This window comes from Macaca thibetana, chromosome 12 (genome assembly GCF_024542745.1).
Source record: "Macaca thibetana thibetana isolate TM-01 chromosome 12, ASM2454274v1, whole genome shotgun sequence".
Taxonomy (NCBI): Eukaryota; Metazoa; Chordata; class Mammalia; order Primates; family Cercopithecidae; genus Macaca; species Macaca thibetana.
This window is the reverse complement of record NC_065589.1, coordinates 42,117,003-42,143,404: the sequence shown is the minus strand read 5'-3', so window position 1 is coordinate 42,143,404 and position 26,402 is coordinate 42,117,003. Positions and strand designations below refer to the sequence as shown.

Here is a 26,402-nt window from a genome sequence, read left to right as displayed (position 1 = left end):
TGGGCACATCCACAAATTTATGGTTTTCTATCTAGCCTGCTCTTATTCTCAGGGAAATACAGTCTCCTGACTCTCCTGGACTGAAATAACTCCCGAGCTGTTACCCACTCCCCATGATTCCAATGTGTTCTCTTTACCTAATCCCATCACAGCCATTATCCAGCAACGGCGTGCCTGGTACCCATCTGTTCTCTGTATGGGGCTGCAGTCACCACCGTGGAAGGTGTGGGAAGCATCAAAACCAGGATTCACCCTGTGCAGGTAAGAGCAGAATGCAGTCTGGACCAGCTGATGGCATCCCACGTAGTCTAATGTACTCCATTTAGGTCACCACCTTTGAACTCCCTTATGCTTTTAAATTCTCATTTTGTAAGATTCAGTGCTCCATAGCTACAGATCTTTTCAGAGATCTTGTCAAGATCCTTTCATTGATTTTAATATATCTTAAACCCAAGACTTTCTCAGCCCTATCCTTGCCCTAAAGTGAAAAAAGAACAATCCAGTTTGACAAGAGAAGAAAATGAGACAACAAATCAGAAGTTTATGGAAAAAAACTAGTTGTCCACTCCATTTCAAAATTACTAAATTCTGATGGAGAAGCCAGTTATGTGTACAAATACTCCCCAAGTGCTCTCCAGATGTCTGACAAGTAAACATACAATATGTTACAATGAAACACAACTAAAATAACGAAGCGTTTACTAAAACTTCGAAAACTTTTAAAAGAAATGGTAATGCAATTGCTATATACTAGAATAGGAACTTCTGCAAAGGTTGAGTTTTAAAGGCAATGTATAGAAAAATTAATTATAAACAGCCATATTTTCCCATGAGATTCCTTCTCTTGGAAGACTGTGGTTAGAACACAAAGCTCTCCTTTCAAGAGCTTTCTACGATGACAATGTCTTACCTTTGATGGGCACTTGTTAACAGTAGAAGGTATTTTTAAAATTAGAATTCTTTTTTAAAAAATTATTATGGATACATAAAAGTTGTACATGTTTATGGGGTATATGTGATATTTTCATACAAGCATGTACAATATGTAATGATCAAATCAGAGTAAATGGTGTCCATCACCTCAAACATTTATCATGTATTTGTGTTAGGAACATTCTAATCATACTCTCTTTGTTCTTTTGAAATACACAATAAAATATTGTTAACTGTAGTCACCCTATTGTGCTACCAAACACTAGACCTTATTCCTTCTATCTAACTGTACTTTGGACTCCTTCTTTATATCCCCCTCTCCACTACCCTTCCCAGCTTCTGGTAACCATCGTTTTACTCTTTATCTCCATGAGTCCAATTTTTTTTTTAGCTCCCACATATGAGCAAAAGCATGTGATATTTATCTTTCTGTGCCTGGCTTATTTCACTTAACAAAACATCCTCCTGTTCCATCCACGTTTTTGCAAATGACAGGATCTCATTACTTTTTACAGCTGAATGATATTCCATTGTGTATATGTACAGCATTTTCTTTTTCCAGTGTTAAAAGAAAACTTCAGACAAATTAAATTTACCAGAGTTTAACTGAACAAGGAAAAAAAATGATTCGCAAATTGGGCAGCCTCCAGAGTCACAGCAGATTTAGAGAGACTCTAGGGATGCCTTGTGGTCAGAGCAAATTTATAGACAAAAAAAGGAAAGTGATGTGCAGCAATGGAAGTGAGCTACAGAAACAGCTGGATTCAGCTGGGTTGGTTACAGGTTGGCTTTTTGAACACAGTTTGAACAGTCAGCAGTGTACGAGTGGTTGAAGCGTGGCTGAGATTGGCTGGGACTCAGCTACTGTTGCAGTAGCATACTTCTAAGTTAGGTTTTCAGTCTTGTCTATTGCTAAGTTAGGTTACTGTTCCTCCACAAGAACTCAAATATGGAAGTATGGACATTTCTCAGGCCATATTTAGTTCAATTTAACACCATTTATGTGTTGGTGGACACTTATTAATAGATTGATTCCATACCTTAGCTATTGTAAATAGTGCTGCAGTGAACATAGGAGTGAAGATATCTCTTTGATATACTGATTTCCTTTTTTTTTTTTTTTTTTTTTTTTTTTTGAGACGGAGTCTTGCTCTGTGCCCCAGGCTGGAGTGCAGTGGCGCGATCTCGGCTCACTGCAAGCTCCGCCTCCCGGGTTCACGCCATTCTCCTGCCTCAGCCTCCCGAGTAGCTGGGACTACAGGCGCCCGCCACCTCGCCCGGCTAATTTTCTTGTATTTTTAGTAGAGACGGGGTTTCACCATGTTAGCCAGGATGGTCTGGATCTCCTGACTTCGTGATCCGCCCGTCTCGGCCTCCCAAAGTGCTGGGATTACAGGCTTGAGCCACCGCGCCCGGCCCTGATTTCCTTTCTTTTGGGTATATCCCTAGCAGTGGGATTGCTGGATCATATGGTAGCTCTATTTTTAGTTGTTTGAGGAACCTCCAAACAGTTCTCCGCACTGGTTGTACTGAGATTCCCACCAACAGTGTATGAGCGTTCTCCTTTCTTAACAGAAGGTATTAATTAAGTCATTTTACTCTCTAAATCCTGTTTTCTTTATCTGTGAACTAGAAAGTGTAATTTAGAGGAACAAGTAAAATATTCTGAAGCCATGTTCATGTGAGTTTTGGTCCTTACTGTAACTAATTAATTGTGTGACCTTGGGTGATTTTCTTGACTTTTCTTCATCTTCAAAATTAGGGTAATAATGGTATCTACTTTACAGGATGGTTATGAGAATAAATGAATAGTCATAATAATAGGTGTCTTTCAGCCATAAACTTAATGACTTTCTTTCTCGTTAAGATCTTATCCCACACTTGACTCATCCCCTTAACAGTCATATAAGCACTTTATGCTGTACTAGTCAGATTTCTTTCTCTCAAATCTCGATAGTATAGATGATAGATTTGTTAAGTAGTACCCTGCAGCAAGCTTGTACTGGCTCATAAAAACCAGTAATAAATTTTGCTCGTACTGGCTCGTGAAAACCAATGATAAATTTTCAGGAATTTTGCAAGCCAGTCTTGGAACACAACCATTATTAACAATTAAACTATATAAACTTACAATTAAATAATTTATAAAATAATATCAGCCATAGTGGAAATATTTGTACTACAAAAATTGACAGAAAATACAAATCAGGACTTCTTTTTCCTTCAGAAGAGCCAGCTGTTAAATATTCCCCAGCATATTTACAGCACGTTAACATGCCACATCTGAATCTTGTCAAGATTCTTGTCAAGAAACTTGCCATCTAGCAATAAGTCCAACACAGCCATACTTTCTCTAACATTTGAACAATGGCTGTCCTTTCCTTTGAGCCACAGGTGAAGTCTTTGGCTTTCATTTTAGGAGCCATGCTGTTTGGAAAATGTGTATTTGAAAACATTTGAATCACACTCAAGCCGGCCAGCTGAGCACGCTGAGAGGCATAGGACTGACACAGAGGGACCCCCAGAGCCGTGGCTCACATCTGTATCTTCGTGGCATAGGGTCTCTGTATAGAGTAGACAAAGTACATTGCCATTTCTCACTCTCCTTTTTCGTTGTTTTGTATGTTGTCATTATATTTGAGTGTATAAAGTTATGTGTGCATAAATTATGTGACTAGCATGCTGCTAAATAGCACTTCACCATTCTCAAAGCATTCATATTGATTGTGGTATTTAATTAATAACAACTTCTATCATATAGATGGAGAAAGGTATAAAAATGACTTGCCAGAGACTACATTAAATGATTTGTACACCTTCATTCATTTATTCCTATAACCATCCTGTAAAGTAGATACCATTATTATCCTAATTTTAAAAATGAAGAAAAGTCAAGTAAATCACTCAAGGTCACACAATGAATGAGTTGAAGTAAGGACTAAAACTCACATGAACATGGCTTCAGAGCGTTTTACTTCTTCCCCTAAATTATACTTCCTACTTCACAGATAAAGAAACGAGGATCCAAAGAGTAAAGTGACTTAATTAATACCTGCCACTAGGCTGTTCTTGAGGACAAAAATAATATGCATATGGTTCCAAGAAATAAAAGTATTTTTCTTCCAGGATACACCTTTCATCTTTTACCCTGAAGTTGTTTCTGGAAAGCTAAATATATAAGCTCCACTGCTTATTGTTGTTCAAGGTAGAGAAGCAAGAGGTCTAAAGCATGAATGATGTACATTGTCTCCCAGGAAAGACTTGCCAAGTGTCATGGCACGCAGTGTGGATTCTGAAGCCCAGGGATGGTGATGTCCATCTACACACTGCTGAGGAATCACCCGGAGCCAGCCCCTGAGCAGATCACCAAAGCTCTGGGAGGTGAGCGTTCTTGAACCTCTGCAGGCAGAGCCCAGGTTAGAAAGTGCCCAAGTAACTAAAGAAAGGTGTCCCAGGCCATGGAGAGAAGTTGCAGCACAGCTTTGGGGTTCCAGGCACCTGGCCAACAGGTAGGCCTCTGTAGGAACTGTCTTGACGCGAGTCTTTTCTACTTTGCCTTAGCAACAGTGATGCCAGAAATTGGGGTGATACTGGTTTCCTCACAAAACTTTTTCCTCTAGTAAAGCCCTTTGTAACTCCGCAAAGGCATTGAAATGGGCTGTTTCTAATACTTTTAACACAATATTTTCCAAATATGGAAATTTGGATAGTGTGGAAGAATAGAATGTTACTGTTTTTCTGTTTGTTTGTTTGTTTGTTTGTTTGAGACAGAGTTTTGCTCTTGTTGCCCAGGCTGAAGTGCAATGGTGCAATGCTAGAGTTATAAATGTTAGGTTCACTGATAATCTTCATGTTCATATTTTAAGAAAAACAATAATGTAAAATAAAGTTCAAAGACCTGTAATTAGTATAAGCACATAACTTCTCAAATGATTAACTGGTTCAAATCATTGTTTCATTTAATCTTGTCTTTTCAAGACTAAGGGAATAGAAGAGAATTTTTGAATTTTTTTTTCTCAGAATCAGAAGAATTCCTGTAATGTGTGTAATTAGCTTTCCTTTAGTGGGCCTTTAGTAGGGCTTATAGACTGGACACTGACTATGTGGCTAAAAACTAAAACTAAACAAAGCACCCTAGTGCTGGCTCACACCAGCCTTTAATGTTTGCTTACAGTTTATCAGCAAGAAGGTATTCACTGCCTCTTAAATACTTCTAGTTCATGTCATGAGTTATCTTCTAGGCATTGTAGCGCCATCCTTCTACTCTAATGAAGAATTCTAAGTTCACGGCCTTCTGTATTTTTTCTTCTTAGCAAAATGAAGAAACAGATTATGGTGTCTGCAGGCATTCTTGTATATGCAGTTTCTTCCTAAATTATTCTCATTATAATGAAAAGAAAGGAATATACCTGTTACTCAGGTTTCATATGACTCACTGCATCAGGTTCTACAACACTTTACTTATAGATGTTTAAACATGCCCAGTCCTCACATTGTTTCTAAAATGTTTAATCTGTAATTGAACGTAATTTTATATTTACTTTTTGGTATAAAAATAATATACTCATATTACTCAAAATGTCCAAAAAATTAAAAAACAAGGAAAAACTCACTCCTAATTCTGCCACCAAGACACAACCACTGTCAAATACGTCTGTGTTTTCAGTCTTTTTTATATATCGGTTTTGTTGCTTATTTTAAACACTTGTGACCATTATATATACATTTTTAAATTATATGTACAATTTAATAGTATAAGTATTTTCCAATGTTATTAAAACTTCTTCATTTATATCATTCTTACTGGCTGCAAAATATGAAGACTTTTTTTTTAAAGACAGTGATTTCCCTCACCCTTTCCACCATATGTTGGAATTGTTGACCGGTTAAAACAATACCAGGTACTTACTGAACACCAACTGTGCTGTTCTAGAGAGGTTCAAAGACATCCAAGTCAACTTTACCTTCTTTAGGAGCTTAAGATTCATTGAGAGAGACATACACACATAAATGACCCTACTCCTCAAGCATAGGGGATGCTAGGTCTACAGAAAGATCCAGACAGTAAATGGTACAGCTCTGGCCTGGGGTTTAAAGCAGACCCCATGGAGAAGGGGAATGGACGTCTTGAAGAATGTTTCCAGTCCCTCTTCCCCTAAGAAAGGACTTGAGCTGGGCGCAGTGGCTCACACCTATAATCCCAACACTTTGGGGTGCTGAGGCGGGTGGATCACCTGAGGTCAGGCGTTCGAGACCATCCTGGCTAACATGGTGAAACCTCGTTTCTACTAAAAATACAAAAAATTAGCCAGACGTGGTAGCACACGCCTGTAATCTCAGCTACCCGGGAGGCTGAGGCAGGAGAATCACTTGAACCCGGGAGGCAGAGGTTGCAGTGAGCCAAGATTGCGCCATTGCACTCCAGCTTGGGCAACAAGAGTGAAAAGAAAAAAGAAAGAAAGCACTTGACGGAGAAGAGACTCCATGAGAAAGGCTTGACTAAGTGCCACACATGAGATGTTACGAGGGTGGCAAGTATACGAGTTATAGGGTGGTAAGTATGTGATGTTATAGGGTGGCAGGTATGCCACTGCGCTGGAAATAAGACAAGAAGGAAAAAAAGCTTTGTGGTATTTAAGAAAGAAAATGTAATCACAAGGTCTATTTTTGAAGAATATCTCCAGGGGAAACATTTGTTCCAAAGAACCAACTGGCTGGGTTTAGGGAATAAAAAAGAATCTAATTACTAGCATAGTTATTTCTCTGAAAATATTAAGGACAGATATGCAATATATTCCTCTGTTATTCATTGAAACATGATTCCTTCTTAATCAGGTAATTTGTGCCACTGCACTGGATACCGACCAATTGTAGAAAGTGGAAAAACTTTCTGTGTGGTAAGTTTTAAAAAAATTTCATTCTATTACCTTAATATATTAATGAACCTTTGTATAAAATAATCTATTTCATTCAATAATTTCTGAAATAGCCCAACATTGAACTTTCTAATCACTGAAATTGCTTAAATGCCCATTGTTGGTATTTTCTTTAATCAACTCTTAGCATCTATCTTGTTTATAGCCCCAAATTTGGCGCTTTCCTAAGAAGTATAGTATATTGCCCATGACTTCAAGAAATGAATACTCGATTGAAGAAAATGAAACAGAAACAATAAAAGTGTAATTTCAAAGCAAGATTTTAAAAGTTCAATGTATCCTATATATTATATACATAAATTTCAAAGGAACCTGGATTAAATAGAATTAATGAATGAGAAGAAGAGAGATAGAGTCAACTTTACCTTCTTTAGGAGCCTAAGATTCATTGAGGGAGACATACACACAGGAACCTGGATTAAATAGAATTAATGAAATAGAATTAATGAATGAGAAGAAGAGAGATAGAGGGGACTTATTGGAGAATTTGAGCTAGGTCCTAAAGGAAGTAATAGAAATGAATGGCTGACGAAAGGTCCGTAGAAAATTCCAACTAATAAAATGTATGAAAGTAGGAAAAAGAAAGCTAACCAAGGTTCCGATAAGAAATTGATGCAACTGTCCGGGCACGGTGGCTCACACCTATAATTCTAGCATGTTGGGAGGCCAAGGTGGGTGGATTACCTGAGGTCAGGAGTTCAAGACCAGCCTGGCCAACATGGTAAAACCCCTTCTCTACTAAAAGCACAATTAGCTGGGTGTGGTGGCGCATGCCTGTAATCCCAGTTACTCGGGAGGCTGAGGCAGGAGAATTGCTTGAACCCTGAGGGCAGAGGTTGCAGTGAGCTGAGATCGTGCCACTTCACTCCAGCCTGGGCAAAGGAGTATAACTCTGTCAGAAAGAGAAAGAAAGAAAGAGAGAGAGAGAGAGAGGAAGGGAAAGAGAAAGAGAGAAAGAGAGAGAAAGATGCAACAGAAGCATTGGAGAGAAAGAAGATACTGCTTGAAGCTAAGAACTTTAGCCTTGGCTGGGCGTGGTGGCTCCTGCCTGTAATCTCAGCACTTTGGGAGGCTGAGGCAAGCGGATCACTTTACATCAGTTCGAGACCAGCCTGGCCAACATGGTGAAATCCCGCCTCTACCAAAAAATACAAAAATTAGCTGGGTGTGGTGGTGCCCACCTGTAGTCCCAGCTACTCAGGAGACTGAGGTGGGAGAATCTCTTGAACCTAGGAAGTGGAGGTTGCAGTGAGCCAAGATGGCACGACTGCACTCCAGCCTGGACGACAGAGTGAGACCCATCTCAAAAAAAAAAAACAGAAAGGAAAATAAATGTAGCCTTAAAGCTGATAAACAACATGTAGTCACTGTCTGTTTGCAAACCAGGAGTAACACAATGACAACAGTATTTCAGGAGGAGAATTCTTGGCACCTGCCAACAGGAAGGATAAGCCTAGGGAGATGTGCTGGGAAGTGAGGGCATGGACTAGTGCAGTACCCCACGCATGAGGAGTGACAACCCAGACCAGTGTGGCATATGTAGGGACAGAAAGATAACTTCCCAGAAAGGAATTGCCAAGAATCATAACCACCAGACAGTGAAGAGTGCAGCGAGAAAGGAATCCAAGTCACCTGCAAAGTTCAGAGATTGAGGAACAAAATAGGACAAAAGAAGGTGGGGAAAAAAAAATTCATGTAAAAGGAGACAGAGTCATACTTTCTTTCTTTTTTTTTTTTTTTTTTTTTTTTTTTTGAGACTGGGTCTCTCTCTCTGTTTCCCAGGCTGATCCTGAACTCCTGGGCTCAAGCCATCCACCCACCTCAACATTGCAAAGTGCTGAGATTACAGGCGTGAGCCACTGCACTTAACCAAGACATACTTTTGAGAAGGTTTCAGTTAGGAAAATTAATTTGATATAATTTTTGTTAAACAAAAACAATTCTAGGTGCACCAGGCCATTCCAAGTACTATGAAGTCTTTGAAAAAAAAAATGTACTTTTTATGCCAGCAAAGAAGAATTTCAAGAAATTTTACAAACTACAGGCTAGTTTATTTTAAATCCTGGGCAAGATACTATTTATTTTAAAACATATGAATAGCCAATATTTCACCATTTTGACCTACAAAAAATAGCAACTTCTTCATATGATTTGCACAGCATTGTCACAAAATCCAAATCCCTTCTTGACTTTGTAGAAAATTACCTTTCAGGCTGGGCACGGTGGCTTACGCCTGTAATCCCAGCACTTTGGGAGGCTGAGGTGGGTGAATCACTTGAGGCCAGGAATTTGAGACCAGCCTGGTCAACATGGTAAAACCCCGTCTCTACCAAAAAATGCAAAAATTAGCCAGCCATGGTGAGGCACACCTCTAGTCCCAGCTACTCAGGAGGCTGAGACAGGAGAATCACTTTAACCCAGGAGAGAGAAGTTACAGTGAGCCAAGATCGTGCCACTGCACTCCAGCCTGGCGCGACAGAACGAGACTCTATCTAAAAAAAACAAAAAGAAAGAAAAAGAAAATTATTTTTCAACTAAAGATGTCAGCTGCTGCTTTTGCAGCAGTTCTTATGTGTCACACACTGTGTCAAACTTTTCTCATATTTAAATCTAACAAACCTGATTAGGATGGGTCTTACTATCCTAATTTAACAAGCTCAACCCAGCTTGTATGTGTTAAAGCAGGAGCTAGAACCCAGGTCTCCCTGATGCCATGTAAGAAGCACGGTGTCTCCAAATCATCACAGATCATTAGACAACTTGTTTGCACATTGAACAGGGCAAACAAGAATAATTAGTCTGGCTGGGCGCGGTGGCTCACACCTGTAATCCCATCACTTTGAGAGGCCAAGGCTGGCAGATCACTGAGCCTGCGAGTTTGAGACCAGCCTGGCCAAGATGGTTTAATCCTGTCTCTACAAAAAATACAAAAATTAGCCAGGCATGGTGGTGCGCACCTGTAATCCCAGCTGCTCCGGAGGCTGAGGTGGGAGGATTGCTTGAGCCCATGAGGTCGAAGCTGCAGTGAGCTGAGATCATGCCACTGCACTCCAGCCTGGGCAACAGACTCAGACCTTGTCTCAATAAATAAATAAACAATCTGATAGTTGTAACTGGCAAATGAATTCAGGCTGAAAATACTACTATGGGTCTGCATGACTGTCTTGAAAATTAAGGTTAAATGGTTTGGGACTTGAATCATCCAAATAATTCAGAATGACTCTAATACCCAAATGAACTCAGGTTTTCAGTTATTTATAAGTGTGGATAGAAAGTCTTAAAGGCAGTTTTTCTTCCTGGGACTCTATTAAAGATACATGCTTTATCACCAGTAAGATAAAGAAGAGCAATCTCTTTGGGTTTTGGGGGTAGATTGGTTTTGGGAGGTTTTTTTTTAGAGATGGGGCCTTGCTATGTCACCCAGGGTGGAGTACAGTGGCTATTGACTGGCGTGATCATAGCTCACCAGAGCCTCAAACTCCCACGCTCAAGTAATCCTCCTGTCTCAGCCTCCTGGGTTGCTGGAATTATAGGCACACGCCACTGCACTCAGCGTTTGGGTTTTTCAGTTACCATATTACAGCTCTATTCCATATATCTCACTTCTAGTAGGAAGCCTTAGCTGGCTGACCCCACCCACCCACCTCGAACCCCTTTTGTCTTCCCCTGAGACTTGAGTGACACCATTTACAAGACTCTATCATGAGCTTGGTGGCACATTCCCTATAATTTTTTCTAATTGTTAAGTGACAGTATAGCTTGTTACTTTCTCCATCAGGTACTCAAGTAGGTGTTCAAAGAATCAACCAATGAATTTTATTTAAACTGCTTTACCTCCTAAGGAATCAACTGTTTGTGAACTGAAAGGATCAGGAAAATGTTGCATGGATCAAGAAGATGGGTCTTTGGTGAATAGATGGGAAAAAGTAAGTATCTGGTTTTTCCACCTCCCTTGGGATTGACTGAGAAATACCCACATAAATCCAAATTCATTCAAGTTTTCTATTCTTTTCAGTGAATAAAGTACAAACTAAGTGAATACAAGGCATAAATATCTTAAAGAGCTCCCGAAATTGGCCAACCCATGACTCCCGTAAGACTAGTCACCACAGAAGGCTGTTTTCCTTCAGTACAACTTTTTGTGGCTTCATCTGAGTTTGCCAGTCACTTCCCCACACACACCCCAAATCAACAAGCACTAAGGGTCTAAGCAATGGTGCACTTTCATGCTTGTGGCAGATGAAATCCACCAATATCTGAGACCCAGCACAGGAGTTTAAAACCTTTGCCAATTCCTGGCACCAGAGGAGGAAAATCAGAATCCAGTTAATCTTCAGGGGAAACCAACCCACAGTCCTCTGAGGGTGAAAAAATTTCATTCAGAAACGACCTATGGTTCTGGCTCCTCCATTTTGTGTTGGGGGTGTCAGAGGCCCTCACTCTGAAGTCTCACAGTTCCTGTACCTCTCAGTAACTCTAAAGTTCCATTTGTATTTTGTTTTGTTTTGTTGAGATGTGCACCAAACTGTACGATGAAGACGAATTCCAGCCCTTGGATCCATCCCAGGAGCCTATCTTCCCTCCTGAACTCATAGTAAGATACTTTACTTTTGTTGTCTCATAACATGGTGTTGTATATGCCTTTTTGTATTACACTATAGAATTACCCAGTTTTAGACATTGAAATTTGGAAGTGTGTCCAACGCGACAATGGAGCAATAACCTATTTTTAGAAACTTGTTCAGTTCTCCTATAAATAATTTAAAGCTGGCCGCTTAGAAGAATGGCGCTGCCAGGACCTCAGAGATGCTTTGGTTCAACCCCCTCTGCTGAAGATCCTGAGGTTAAAGGGTAGGTGACTTTCTCAAGGTCACACAGTGACACTGTAAGATATCTTACAGGCACTTTGGAAGGTTGGTGAAGTAAAAATCAAATGATACTTAGAATAATGGCATCACGCCGGGCGCGGTGGCTCAAGCCTGTAATCCCAGCACTTTGGGAGGCCGAGACGGGCGGATCACGAGGTCAGGAGATCGAGACCATCCTGGCTAACACGGTGAAACCCCGTCTCTACTAAAAAATACAAAAAACTAGCCGGGTGAAGTGGCGGCGCCTGTAGTCCCAGTTACTCGGGAGGCTGAGGCAGGAGAATGGCCTGAACCCGGGAGGCGGAGCTTGCAGTGAGCTGAGATCCGGCCACTGCACTCCAGCCTGGGCGACAGAGCGAGACTCCGTCTCAAAAAAAAAAAAAAAAAAAAAAAAAAAAAAAAGAATAATGGCATCACACTATTCATACAATTAACCTCTGTGGTTTCCACTCAGTGGAAAGAGAGGGAGAGAAAATAATGTAAGTACTGTGGTATGCCCACCATTCCATTCCATGACTATGCCTTGGAGAGAGTATGAGATGAGAGATGGGATTCTACTAGCTTCTCAGAAGGTTTCAATCCCCATATACCATGCATAGTGTGAGAACTTGGACACCCCAGGTGTAAGTCTGGTATTTTTAAATTATAGATACAGATATAGATGTATACATATGTATATATGAGGGGTCTTCAACAAGTTCATGAAAAATTCATATTATGAAAAAACTGTACATGGATTTCAACATTTTTTTCACCAAAGTAAACTCCTACTAACTTGTTATAACACAGCTGAATAGGATCTAGTCTGAGGCACTAAAAAGAATATCATATCTGTTTAAAAAGAGCCCAAGTAACATGAATTCTGCTAAAATTGAAGCAAGACCAAACATCAAATTTAGGGTGAAGCTTAGGTGGAAAATGGTGAAGTCATCAATGCTTTACAAAAAGTTTATGAGGACAATACCCTCATATAAATCAACAGATTACAAATGGGTAACTTGTTTTAAGAAAGAACGAGATGATGTTGAAGCTGTAGCAGCACACTACCCACATCAATTTTCAAAAAAAAAATTCATCTTGTCCATGCCCTAATTGAAGAGGACTGGTAATTAACAGCACAAACAATAGCCAGCACCATAGACATCTCACATGGCCAACACCATAGATAGCCCAGTTTACACAATCCAGAAAAATTAAAGTTGAGCAAACTTTCCACTCAATGGGTACCAAAACCATTAAGCCCAGATCAGCTGCAGACAAGAGCAGAACTTTCAATGGAAATTTTAAACCAGTGGGATCAAGATCCTGAAGCAGTTCCTCAAAGAATTGTAACAGGAAATGAAATGTGGCTTTACCAGTATGATCCCAAAGACAAAACCTGATCAAAGCAATGGCTATCAAGAGGTGTAAGTGGCCCAGTCAAAGCACAAGGGGACCAGTCAAGAGCAAAGGTCCTGGCAACAGTTTTTTGGGATGCACAAGGCATTTTGCTTGTTGACTTTCTGGAGGGCCAAAGAATGCTAACATCTGCTTATTAGGAGGGTGTTTTGCATCCTCCTACAAGATTTTTGTCAAGCTTTAGCAGGAAAATGCCCAGGAAAGCTTCCCCGGAGAGCCCTTCTACACCACAGCAATGCTCCTGCTCATTCCTCTCATCAGACAAGGACATTGTGGGGAGAGTTTTGAAAGAAAGTCATTAGATATCCCTCTTATAGTGTTGATTTGGCTCCTTCTGATTTCTTTATGTTTCCTAATCTTTAAAAAAAAAATCTGTAAGAGGCACCCATTTTTCTTCAATTAATAATATAAACAGATTGCATTAGCATGATTATTTCCAAGAACCTCAGTTCTTGAGAGATGGACTAAATGGTTGGTATCATCACTTACAAAAGTGTCTTGTGATGGAGATTATGTTGAGAAATAAAGTTTATTATTTTTATTTTTTAATTCCATTTCTCCACAAACTTTATGAAGTACCTTCATATCTAAATATGTATGTGTACATATGTATACACATATGTATATACTTATACATGTATATATGTATATATGTGTACATATGTATGCTTGTATATATGTGTGTATACATGTATATAGGTATACACACACACAACACACACATATATATACATTCCATTTGCACTATTCCTGGTGAAAGATTAAAGGATTTTTTAAGGTTAATTTTGCCTATAAGCAGTTTTGTCCTACAAAAAAAAAAAAAAAAAAAAAAAAAAAAAACACCTAATCCCCTTAATCCCCAAAGATGAGTCCACTCTGAGTCACTGTTAGAGTAGAACTAGAACCAGAAGCCTGTGATTTAACTCCTGACTAAGCCACTTTCACGGTACCATGCTGCTTCCTCTTTACATGCTCACTTCACAGACAGAGTTTATTCTATATCCAGTCATCAATAGACACCTGTCATGATGCTTATTCAGTGGTACCCACATAGATCTTATTAGTCTGGGTAATTTCAAACAGACCACCCTTTCCTGATCCCTAGAAGCTGGGATTCTTCAGAAAGCTAAAATGACCAGCAGCCTGCTTGGATGCCCAGAGCAGCAGATACACTCACAGCTTGTTGTTCAAGAGCCTTACTTGAAAACAAATTGGCTTTGCTTCTCTACAAAGAATGGCAGAAGATCCAAACAAGAGAAGGCTAACCTTCCAAGGGGAGAGAACCACATGGATCACCCCTGCAACCCTGAACGACCTTCTGGATCTGAAAGCCAATTTCCCCAAAGCCCCGCTTGTCATGGGAAACACAGAATTGGGTAGGTGGTTGTTACCCATGTTCTTCAGTCTAGACTAAGTAGCCCAAATATTTGTGTTTCTTTTTAAACTGTTCATAAATGCAATTCATTTTTATTAATGATATTTATGGTCCTTTATAACGCTTTGGATCTTCTTTTGCAAATGAATCATTTAAGTCACAATTTGCCCTCTGGCTTATCAGTAAACGACATCTATTGGCATCCATTGTCTTCCTTTTCAAGCATTTCTAATTACTTTAAATACTTTTCCCTTCAGGACCCAGCATTAAATTCAAAAATGAATTCCATCCAGTTTTTATATCTCCACTTGGGCTTCCAGAACTACATTTTGTGAACACCACAGATGATGGTAAGCACCTTCTTTTTCAAATAAGATGTAATCTTTGGTGTTGGTGGGCTGTTGGTAATGGATTACATGCATTGGGCAAATTTGAGCAATTCATAGAATATCTGACCTCATTTATTCAGTCAAAGCTATTTATTGAGCACCTACTCTGTGTCCTCTATGATCTTTTCCAAACTGACCCATTCAGCTGCATCACTGAGTACTATATGTCATAGGAGCCACAGTGGTGGGAAGACGCCACATAGCTCGGCCAGGTGTGGAGGGGTTGAACAAATAGAAAATTGAAGACATTTGCTAGCCAGTAGCAAAGGTTCTTGCCACACATTACTCCCTCATTCACAAATTTGTCAAAGCTATTCCCACACCTACACACACTCACTTACACACTCACACACAAAAAGTCTGGGCCACAAGATTTGAAATATAACTGTGAACAACAGCCTTATTTATTTTTACACTCTTTTCACAGCTTACCAAGTGGTTTCATATCTCTTATGTCTTGATCCTCATGATAAACCTGGGACATGGACAAAGCAAGTAGCCTTGGTATTTCCATTATCCTACCAAAGATACAGAATCAAAGGGCTTAGGTAGCTTCCGCCAGCATCACACAGCTAACATATGGCCAAGTCAGGACTAAATCCTAGGTCCCCTCACTCCTTCCACACCATGCACTGAATAAGGCTGTCTGAAAAACATATCCCACCATCTGCTACCCACACTAAACCTTTAAATGGAGAACAGGCTATAGGAGCTAAAACTCCAATAAAATAGGACTCTCTCAATAAGAAAATGGAAATCAAGTGGATAATGTCTTGCTATCCCCTCTGACCTGCCAAGCTGCAGTCAGTCCGCTTGTTCATTTTTTTACCCATTAGAAAGTCTGTATTAACAGACTCATAGGAAGAGACAGAGCAAGGGGAGGCCAGCCAGGTATGGGAGAGGGTTGGGAGGATGGCGGGGCGGGGGTGGTATTTAGTTATTTTTAGTTATTTTAAAAGTTGTTTTAAATAAATGTATTTAGTTAGTCATTTTAGGTTTCATTATTTTTAGAAGGACAGGGGAGGTGGAGCCTGTACAACTAGATCAGCGTTTCTCAACCTTTTCTTCATTGTCACCCCTGTAAGGAGCCATAGGCTTTGTTTCCCGAATCATCCCTCCCTGAAATTTTAATACCACAGGTAAACTGTGTATCTGTTTATGTACATGTCCTTAGGTTACAGGTAGCCAGGTCCATGCATATTTGTGTCTTTCCACAGAGTCAGGCTTTTGTTGGTGCTATTTCAATCATGAAAGCCACTAGCTACACGGAGTTCCCAAGGAGGCAGTTCTCCTTAGTACCTCCCGTTCACTCAGTAGTCAGAGCTGTGGGCACACAGGCTCAAGCCACTCCCCAAGACAGTCAATATTGCAAACCATACAAAATAATACTTAGTCTATATGTAGATGTTGTAAGTTAAACATTCCACAGTGAAGTAACATTTAGCATCAAGAGGAAAAAGATAGAAGAAAGGGCTAATGAACAAGTGCCGGGGAAGGGAAGAAAACAAAAGGAGTCATTCTCTGGGCTAGGCAGCCCGTTGGTCTTGCAGGAAAGAGTCTGAGGTGCCTTCAGGGCAGACGCTGAGTTTTTACAGTGAGTGACTGCAAGCTGATATCAGTTACAACTGCCATTTCAAGCTACTGAAAGCCAAATCTTTTATAGTCACAGAGTGTTCTGGCAAGAACGGATAGTGGAAGAGTGTGCTTGTTTGTGTCCTTATCTGGTTGGACGTAGTCTTTATTTTTTTATTTGTTCACTAAACAAAACATCTTATCCTTGTTGGCAAAGTGCTTTATGAAATACAAAATGGAGTCTTCTTCTAAGACGCAGTTAGTTATGTCAAGGGTGTTGAATGCAAATAGGTGCTTTATATATAAGAAGAGTGAGATTTTGGGCTGGGCACGGTGGCTTATGCCTATAATCCCAACACTTTGGGAGACTGAGATAGGTGGATTACTTGTGCGCATGAGTTTTAGACCAGACTGGGAAACATAGTGAGATCCCGTCTTTACAAAAAAATGTAAAAATTAGCCAAGCCTGGCTTGCATCTATACTCCCAGCTATGCCAGGAGGATTGCTTAAGCCTGGTAGTTGAAGGTTGCAGTGAATTGTGATCATCCCACTGCACTCCAGCCTGGCAACAGTACTGCCCCCATTGAGAATACATGGAGTAGATGACATCACTACTCAAATCATACTCTGTAAGCATACCCACAAACAAAACTCTGACCCAAGGCACAGGAAGGTATCTATTATTGTCATCTTTTTCATAAGAGAGCAATAGGAAGAGATGGCTGGGGAAGACGGGCTGATGGGCCACACACGTTGTGCAGGTCAGCTCCCACTTAGGCTTGATGACCTTTAAAACATCTTGTAGGACCATGGAAGGAATTTTCATATTGGATCAATTCACTTAGGCTTGATGACCTTTAAAACATCTTGTAGGACCATGGCAGGAATTTTCATATTGGATCAATTTATTCAGGAAAACTAAATTGGAAATAAAGAAAGTAATAAATTTCAGATAACTGTGGTTGATATGTGCTAAAATGTATGGCATACATGACTGTATACATGACTGGGGAAAAGGATTTGGTACTAAATATTTGGGAATAAAGCAAGCTGCTAGAAATATCTTTAATTATCTTTGGGTCTTGTCATTCTAAGTAAATAGGAAAAGAGGAGATATATTTAAAAGACCATTTACATGCAACCCCTTCTGGTTACAGTTCCTTTAAGCTGACATCTCACTACCGTGTTTTCAGGGGTGACAATCGGTGCGGGATACAGCCTAGCCCAGTTGAATGATGCCTTACATTTTATCGTTTCGGAGCAACCGAAGGAGAAGACTAAGACCTATCGAGCTCTGCTGAAGCATCTGAGGACACTTGCAGGAGCCCAGATTAGGAATATGGCCGTATGTTCTGTTGTTCTATGAGATAAGTCACAGTTATAGACAGTCATACAGTTCTGTTCAGTTTAACAAACATTCCTCTGAAGAGGAATGTCAAGTCAATGTTGAACAAGTCTGTACAATATGAGTATGAGCATGCATATGCCCAAGATGAAGACATCACGTTGAGTGTGTATGTGTGTGTGCAAAGTGAGTAACACATGGTACAGCAAAATTATGGTGCTAGAGCCACAAGATTCTGGAGAAGCCACTTGACCTCTGTAAGCTGCTGTTTCTTCATTTGAAAAATTAAGGCCCAGTGTAAGGGGAGATGTCAGTCAAGGGGCACAGAATTTCAGTTAGACAGGAGAAATAAGCTTTAGTGATCTGTTGCCCAACATGATGATTATAATTAGTAATAATGTATATTTCAAAATTGCTACAAGAGTAGATTTTAAATATTCTCACCACAAAGAAATGATGAATACACGAGGTGATAGATACTTTAATTAGCTTGATCTAATCGTTCCGCTATATATACATAAATCATAACGGCACATTGCACCCCATAAATATATATAATTATTGTCAATCTAAAATTTTTAAATAAAAGTAAAAACTATAGACAAAAAACATCACACCAAAATTTAGGATAAAAAAAGTCACACCAAAAATTAAGATTCAACCAAACAGACCATCTCTAAGGTCCAAACAGACAATCTCTAAGGTCTCTATTTAACCAAATAGACTATCTCTAAGATTCAACCAAATAGACTATCTCTATGTCCAGCTCTAAAATTCCATGAAACATGTCTTACCCAAGGTGTAGTAAACACAAGCCTGCATTTCCAAAATACTCTTGTATGGCTGGTTCTCCTCTTAGGCCTTTGCACCAAGGTGAATTTCTAAACATGTGTATCCCACATGTCCATTCTTGGATATCCCCCAGTTGTTTAGCTTTATGGAGCTTTCTTATTACTTAAGACTTTAAAATGATTAGTTTGAATCATTCCTCATTTCACATATGACGGGCAGTTCAGCAGGATTTAATAGGGCCAGGAGACACTTCCTGTCTCCTGATTTCCTCTGGCCCTTCGGCTGATTCTCAAAACCCACTATGTGTTTTCACCTTCTGCATCTTCTGTCCCTTTTCTGAAGCACATTGCTCCTCTCAACATCAACTTGTCCCCTTAAGTCTTTCAAAGGCCCACTTTCGAGGCTGTGTATGAAGCAGACTTTACTGAGGCTTAGGGCAGCAAAGCAGCCTGTCCTCCCCAGCAGCACCACAGGCATTTGAATGCAATGCTCCTGTTCTGGTTCTTTAGGTTTCCCCAGGCTCCAGTCTCTCTACCTACCGCATATTGGTGCACACTTTCTTCCCTTTAACTATACCCCTTCTTCTCCCTAACCTGCAGGCATTAGCCCCTAAATTCCCATAAGTAAACATACCTATCAAGGAAGGCTTCTGAACAAAGACAAATGCATACTAGAGTCAGTTCTCAAAGAAATGTTCCTCTTCATTGCACATGGAAGAGGAATATTTTCTCAAGCTGTCAGTTTGAATGGAGTCAGGAGTGGGAATCTTGCACAATATATTATCTATCTATTTAACTGCCCCCAAACTCTGCCAGCTCTTTCAATGACGCAAAAAAAAAGAGAGAGAATATAAAACTTACACAAGAACCCTGTATACATAATTCCGTATTTGTCTAATAACTAAGTATAGCTTTTAAAATGCCATCTTTTTTTTTATTTAGACTTTAGGAGGACATGTGGTGAGCCGGCCTAATTTTTCTGACCTAAACCCCATTTTAGCAGCAGGAAATGCTGCCATCAATCTGATATCTAAAGGTAAGAGACCAAGCTTTAAGCATTTTTTTTCTGTGCTCATCACTATCAGTTATATAGCTCCTGCTGTAAACCATTAATTAGGGACCCAAGTACTTCTAATTTAGATTCATAGGCTATGTTTACATTACCTCAAACCTAAGGGTGAAACTGTGACCAATTATCCTGCTCTTCGGCTGTTCTATGTGTAGACAATTTCTCTTAAATATTTGGCCACATTTATGATCAATCTAAATTGCAGTATCAAAGCAGGTGAAGAAAAATTAATGAGAAGTATCTCTGTGGCTTTAAAGGTTTATGCCATATTTTATTGCAGAGATTCATAAAGATGGCCATTTTTCCTATAGCACTTTTTGTTTTAAACAAAATCAAGTTTGTGGGGCATATTACTTATTCCTCCTCTCTTTATTCAAAGATGCCATGAGCTTTGTGGAAAGAAAATGATTTAAACTTAAAGAAATAAAAATAAATGCATATTATTCATAGGGCTATTAATGTAAGATATCTTCTTGATTAAAATTACATTTAAAAAGTATGGATCAAAAAACAGTATGGTAAGCTGTTTTAAATATATATATATACACACACATATATGTATATATATTCACACACACACACACACACAATCATGTATAAAAATTTTTTAGCCAAAAACAGACCACATACATGACGGTGGTTCCATAAGATTACATTAATAACACCATATTTTTGCAGTACTTTTTCTGTGTGTTTAGATATGTTTAAATACACAAATATTTACCATTATGTTGTGATTGCCTACAGTATTCACCACAGTAACATGCTGTGCAGGTTTGTAGCCTAGGAGCAATAGCTACACCCTGTAGCCTCGTTGTAGCTATTGCTACACAAACCTAGATGGTATGGTAGGCAGTACACTACTACATCTAAGTTTATGTAAATACATTCTATGATATTCACACAACATAATCACCTAACTACACCATTTCTCAGAATGTATCCCCATTAAATGTCTCATGACTATCGGGAATCCCATCTCTGCCACCAGTCCCACCTCTGGTACTTTGCAAAGGTCACTCAACCTCTCTGGAGCTCAGTGTTCTCATTTGTGAAATGTATACATTATACTAGGTTGTTTCCAAATAGCTTTAAAGCTCTTCGAGGCCAAATTTTATGAGTAGCATATAATGGTCTATAAGAACCAGAAATGACTTTGCAGCTTATCTGACCAACCCTGCCACTCTGAAGCTGAGAACCCCAAAGTTTCCATGACTTGCCAAAGTCTAGCTGGAGCTAGAACCAGACATGGATCCCAGCCTGCACCCTCTTTCCACCACACATCACATCTGTCACTGGCAACATATCCTCCAATTTGATAAGCACATCCTAACCAAGGGTGATTTTCTCAAACAGAAGGACAACAGCAGATTCCTTTAAATGGTCCTTTCCTTGAGAGATCACCTGAGGCGGACTTGAAATCAGAAGAGATTGTGTCATCTGTTTATATTCCCTACTCCACTCAGGTGAGGGTTCCCTGACTCACTGCCCAGCCCGAAGGAAGCCCCGCTGACCTGTGCAATGAGCCTGCAGATAGGCTTCCAGGACAATGCTCTAGGGAGATTTTCTGGGCTGCCACACAGGGAGGGGCAAATTTCCAAATGACCATTTGATTTGCTTTCATATCAGGGCCACACTATGACTTTTATGGGCCCTAGGCACTTTTGCCTTTTTTAATCTCTTCCTCCATAAAAAATAAACTGTATGACTGTATAGCTATATCTATATATAAAAATGATTGTAACAATATAAATCCAAGCTGCATTCAGTGTCTTATATTCATTTTTTTTTAATTTTAAAAGATGTTTTAAATTTCTACTTTTACTTTAGATATAGGGGCTACAGGTGCGGGTTTGTTACATGAGTATGTTGCGAGAGGCTGAGGTTTGGGATACAGACTCCATCACCCAGGTAGTGAACATATTACCCAATTGGTAGTTTTTCAACTCATGCCCCCCTCCCTCCCTACCCCATCTAGTAGTCTGCAGTAAATTAAAAGTAAAACATTTCCCTGGGCCCCAAAAGTACCCTAGGCTCTATCTCACATGAAAGATTCTCCTTTTGCAAAGCCAGTCTACCTAAAGGGCACAGTGGCAGTGGTCCTATAAGATTATATTACCTAAAGGGCACACTGGCCTTACAAAAGGAGAACCTTTCATGTGACTTGAATTTTCGGTCTCAGGTAAATATGCATCTTACCCAAGATTAAGTAAATCCAGTCAACATCATCTACAGCAAGTTTCTGGCTGAAAGTTCATTATCATAAAATTACCTCCAAGTCAATCAACATTTATTAACCAAATAGTTTAAATAAAATTATTTACTTATTAACCACCTACCAATCTATATCCCAGGCACAGTGTGGTAAACCCAGAAGACACTAAGGGTTTATGACACAGAAGGGGTCCTGTCCTTGAAGATCGGTAAATCTAACAGGAAGAGCTTGAAGTAGGAAATAACTAATACCCTCAGACAGGAAATGAGTGGACAGCAAGCCACTCAGAGTAGCTTGGTGAGGGGAAGAGCCTAAAGGGAGGAAAGGGGAGGAAGGGTGATGGGGGTGAAGCATAGAAGATGGTAGCCTTTGAATCAGTGGAGAGAAGGGAGGAGAGCCTGGGGGTTGGGGATGGCAGTTTGGGAGGCCAGGGAGTGGGGTATGGGGCTGGAGCAGCCCATGAGTGAGATTGAAAGGGAAGCTGGGCTCCATTACTAAACACATCCATTGCTCCATCAAGGAGTTTGTATGTGTTCTAACAGATGGCCGCCTCTGAAGGCTTTAAATGGAAGTGGTATTTTAAGAACATAAATGGAGTAGAAAGTTAAAGGATAAATCAGATCGGGGAGAGACTAAAGACTGAATGACCAACTAGGAGGCTGATGCAGCACTTCCAGCAATAAATTGGGAGATGGTGGTGAGGGCAGTGGCAGCAGGAATGGAGAGGAAAGTCTCCATACATCAGTAGAGCAGAGTAAATATGATCAGCATGTCTCAAACACTTCTCTGTCACCAGTGTTTTGTATGACAGAAATGTTTTATCCTTGACAAGGTCCATGGTGGTAGGATTTAATATCTCCCCCACGCCCGCCAAGATGCTGGCCACACAAAGAGGCTTTCCCACTTCATGGCTCCAATGTTCCACTCTAGTCATGAGATTCAACCAAGAAGGACAGGCTACTCCTAGAAAGAACTGGGGAGACCAGTAGTCCAGTGGTTTTCAAGCTTTTTCTTTCTTTTTTTTTTTTTTTTTTAAACAATACAACTCTTTATTCTAATGAAATTTACATAGAACAGCAAACTAAAACAGATGAAACTGAAGCTGTGGTAGTTCTATTTAAGAGCCATCCTATCTGCCCATCTTCCCCTCATTCAACTCAGCAGCCCCTAAGGTACCACCTGATCTAACCCAGCCTTCTCATTTTAAAGAAAAGTAAGAGCCAGTTTTTTCCATCACTTGCCTGAGGCCACATGTGACCATTCAGAGTTGAAAGGCATAAAGCTTAGCCAGTAAGCATAGACTCGAGTCAGGCTGCTTAGCTTGGAACCCCAGTTCTACCACTTGCTGTGTGACTTTGTGCAAGTTACTTCACATCTCAGTTTCCTCATCATAAATTGGAAATGAGCAGACTTGTTGTAAGGACTAAGTATTAATATATATGAGCCACATCGGACAGTACCCATATACGGCATATATGTCAACTATAGTCAGTCACAGTGCCTAGAGATCCACTCATCGAAAGTATTGCTGTATGGCAGACTGTAGAGTAAGCACTAAATGTTCTGAGTGTTTTCCTATATCCAGTGGCACTTTGTGTTTGGACTCCGGATGGCCCAGCGTCAGGAGAACGCATTTGCCATTGTCAATGCTGGGATGAGCGTGAAGTTTGAAGACGGCACGAACACAATCAAGAAACTTCAAATGTTCTATGGAAGCGTGGGCCCCACCACTGTCTCTGCAAGCCAAACCTGCAAGCAGCTCATTGGGAGGTATGTCATAGTACATCTGGGGCATGATACTCAGGCCTTTCTAGTTTAGATTATTTTTTTAATGAAACTAGCACTTGGAGAATTTTTTCTGATGATAAAAATACATACAATCATTTAGAAAATTTAAGCACTGAAGAAAAGTATAAAGTACAAGCCACCCAAAAGCCGCCCTTTTTAAGGTACAGTGATTCTTTTATTACAGGTTTCTGCAATGCGATTAATGCACAAATTACTTAGTTTGAGTAGATATTATCTTTAAATTTTCACTTTTAATTAGCCTGTATAGTAAGTCGCCAATACTGTGTCCTAAGACATCTGAAAATGTCCTTAAGCCACATTTGAAAAAGATGAAATGTTTAAAAGATTAAATGACCTCCTCCTGTCGCTCTCATTATCGCTAACATTTAAAAAGTAATTTTTAAAAATGTTTCCAACTAGTGCTTCTATAATACTTTCTATCTACTCATTGTTAGCAATTAGAACTTAATGTGAGTTTTTTCGCAGATACAAAAATAACTTCATGCTTCCAAAAAATTTATATAGAAACATTGATTTCTGAAATATTTTACTGCTATCTTCAATAATTTTTTATTTACCAAATATTTACCTAGTGTAGTGTGTATGCCAGGCTGGAGGATAGTTGCTGGAGATACAGCAGTGGACAAGATCAACAAAGTCCCAGATCTCAGGAAGCTTTGGCGTTAGTGCTTTTTTAACCCAGGTATTTAAGGTAAATCAACATTCCCAATCCTGGAAATGAAAAATAATAATATAGGAAGACTTAATGTAGAAAGTTTGGGAACCACTGCATCAGATACTGAAGAGAGCTAACAAACTCTCTTGAAGATATTTTGTCTAGACTTCAAAGGTGGATACAACTTGCTCTCCATCTTTCTTTGCATGTCAGTTTAGTGTCTGTCTTTGCCTACAAGAATGCTCAATTGTAGATTATTTTTAATAGTAAAAAACTAACATTAAACTAAAATCCAGCAACAGGGAAATTGCAAGACAAATTATGGTACATCCAAATATGATATTCTCTCTTTGCCTTCTTCTACGAAACATTAACATTCTTTCCTTCTAGGCAATGGGATGACCAAATGCTGAGTGATGCCTGCCGATGGGTCCTGGATGAGATCTACATCCCACCAGCAGCTGAGGGTGGCATGGTGGAGTACAGGCGAACCCTCATCATCAGCCTCCTCTTCAAATTCTACCTGAAAGTGAGGCGAGGACTGAATCAAATGGTAAATGGCTTCTCTGGGTTTCAGGGTGCCTTGACATTCTTAGCACAGATCTGCACATGAAGGACTTCCCCGCCTGCCTTTGATAACACGTGGAGGCTTCCTGGGCTAGGGCCCTCAATGTGGTGCTCCCAGTCTCCAACGTCTCCTCCTGGGCCACTTTGCTCCTCTCCTTCCCTCTCCCTTCCTCACCCCTGGGCTGAGAAAGGGACAACTTTATTATACCATTTGCCTTATTTGTGTGACAAACACTAACATGCAAGATCAGATTGACCTACAGTGGTGAAAAGCCTTCAGTAAGTAAATCCATATCTTTTCCGTTTTTAAAGAACATGTTCTTGTTAAAATAATAAGTAAAATTAAAATAATGCTTTACTATTTAGAAAATATGAATAAGTTAAAAAAGAGGAGAAACTCTTTTATAATCCCATCACCCATAGATAAACACTATTACTATTTTGGTGTGCATGCTTCGAAACCCTTCATTATGGATGTATATGTATATGTGTATGTATCTGTATAACTGTGTAGTATAGCTTGCTTATTTCATTTAGCAATGTAATCATCTTTCAGTGACATTAATTATTTTTCAGTGGCATCATGACATAATGGTTGCATGGCATGTTTAGAGATAGATGCACCATTCATTATTTGATCCATTCCTTATTTTTGACATTTAGATTGTTTTTACTTTTCTGTTAACTATTTTTTTAGCCTAACCTAGTTTAAAATAACCCCCACAGTGTTTCTCCAAATATGATCCATGATCATGAGCGCCCCCTTGATGAGCCACGAAGTGATCCCAAAATGGCAGACAGATGACTACACCTACAACCCTTTTATGACTGAGAACTTGGCTCTCTTAGTTCAGCCAGTCCTTGTTATTATTTTATTAACCTTATTTATTATCAGTATTATTTTAGTATATTCTGTTATACATTGTATACTCTATTATGTGTTATATAACATATTCAATAGAAAAATATATAATCAGTATATAATTTTATACATATTCAATCTAAAAATATGTACGTATGTATTTAATAGATTATATCACATATAAAATCCATATTAATGGTATTAATAATTAACCATTATCATATATAACGCATAATAAATATAAAAGAAAAACATATTCAATTATCATATATTTAATAAATAAGCATATTTAAAAGGTTATCAAATATTATCTTACATATTACCTTCTATTTATTATATATTCTATCATTATAAAAGAATTCAAAATACGGAGAAGCAAAATTTTTTAAATGAACTGTAATCTAATAATCCTACCGTAACCACTATTAACATTTTGGAATACATACTTTTATATTTTTATATTTTTTTTACAAAACATGGGATTATACTGTACATAAATTTTTGTAACTTTTTTTATTTAACTATATTTCATGAATTTTTCAATGCCATTAAAGACATTTCTGCAAAGTTATTTTTTATAACTGCGGAATATTGTACTTGGATGTACCATCATTTCC

At 39.2% G+C, this 26,402-nt stretch overlaps 1 protein-coding gene across 1 annotated transcript in view; it reads left to right on the top strand.

The window, feature by feature from the left end:
- Positions 1 to 26,402, top strand: part of LOC126932103 (aldehyde oxidase 4-like) — an 80,632-nt gene that overhangs the window by 13,029 nt on the left and 41,201 nt on the right. Inside the window, 13 exon segments of the mRNA XM_050750618.1 lie at positions 153 to 261; positions 4,188 to 4,314; positions 6,769 to 6,830; positions 10,712 to 10,795; positions 11,383 to 11,463; positions 13,140 to 13,141; positions 14,369 to 14,511; positions 14,768 to 14,860; positions 17,666 to 17,817; positions 19,551 to 19,644; positions 21,034 to 21,143; positions 23,478 to 23,662; positions 24,747 to 24,909. Coding sequence (XP_050606575.1) covers positions 153 to 261; positions 4,188 to 4,314; positions 6,769 to 6,830; positions 10,712 to 10,795; positions 11,383 to 11,463; positions 13,140 to 13,141; positions 14,369 to 14,511; positions 14,768 to 14,860; positions 17,666 to 17,817; positions 19,551 to 19,644; positions 21,034 to 21,143; positions 23,478 to 23,662; positions 24,747 to 24,909 — 1,405 coding nt within the window.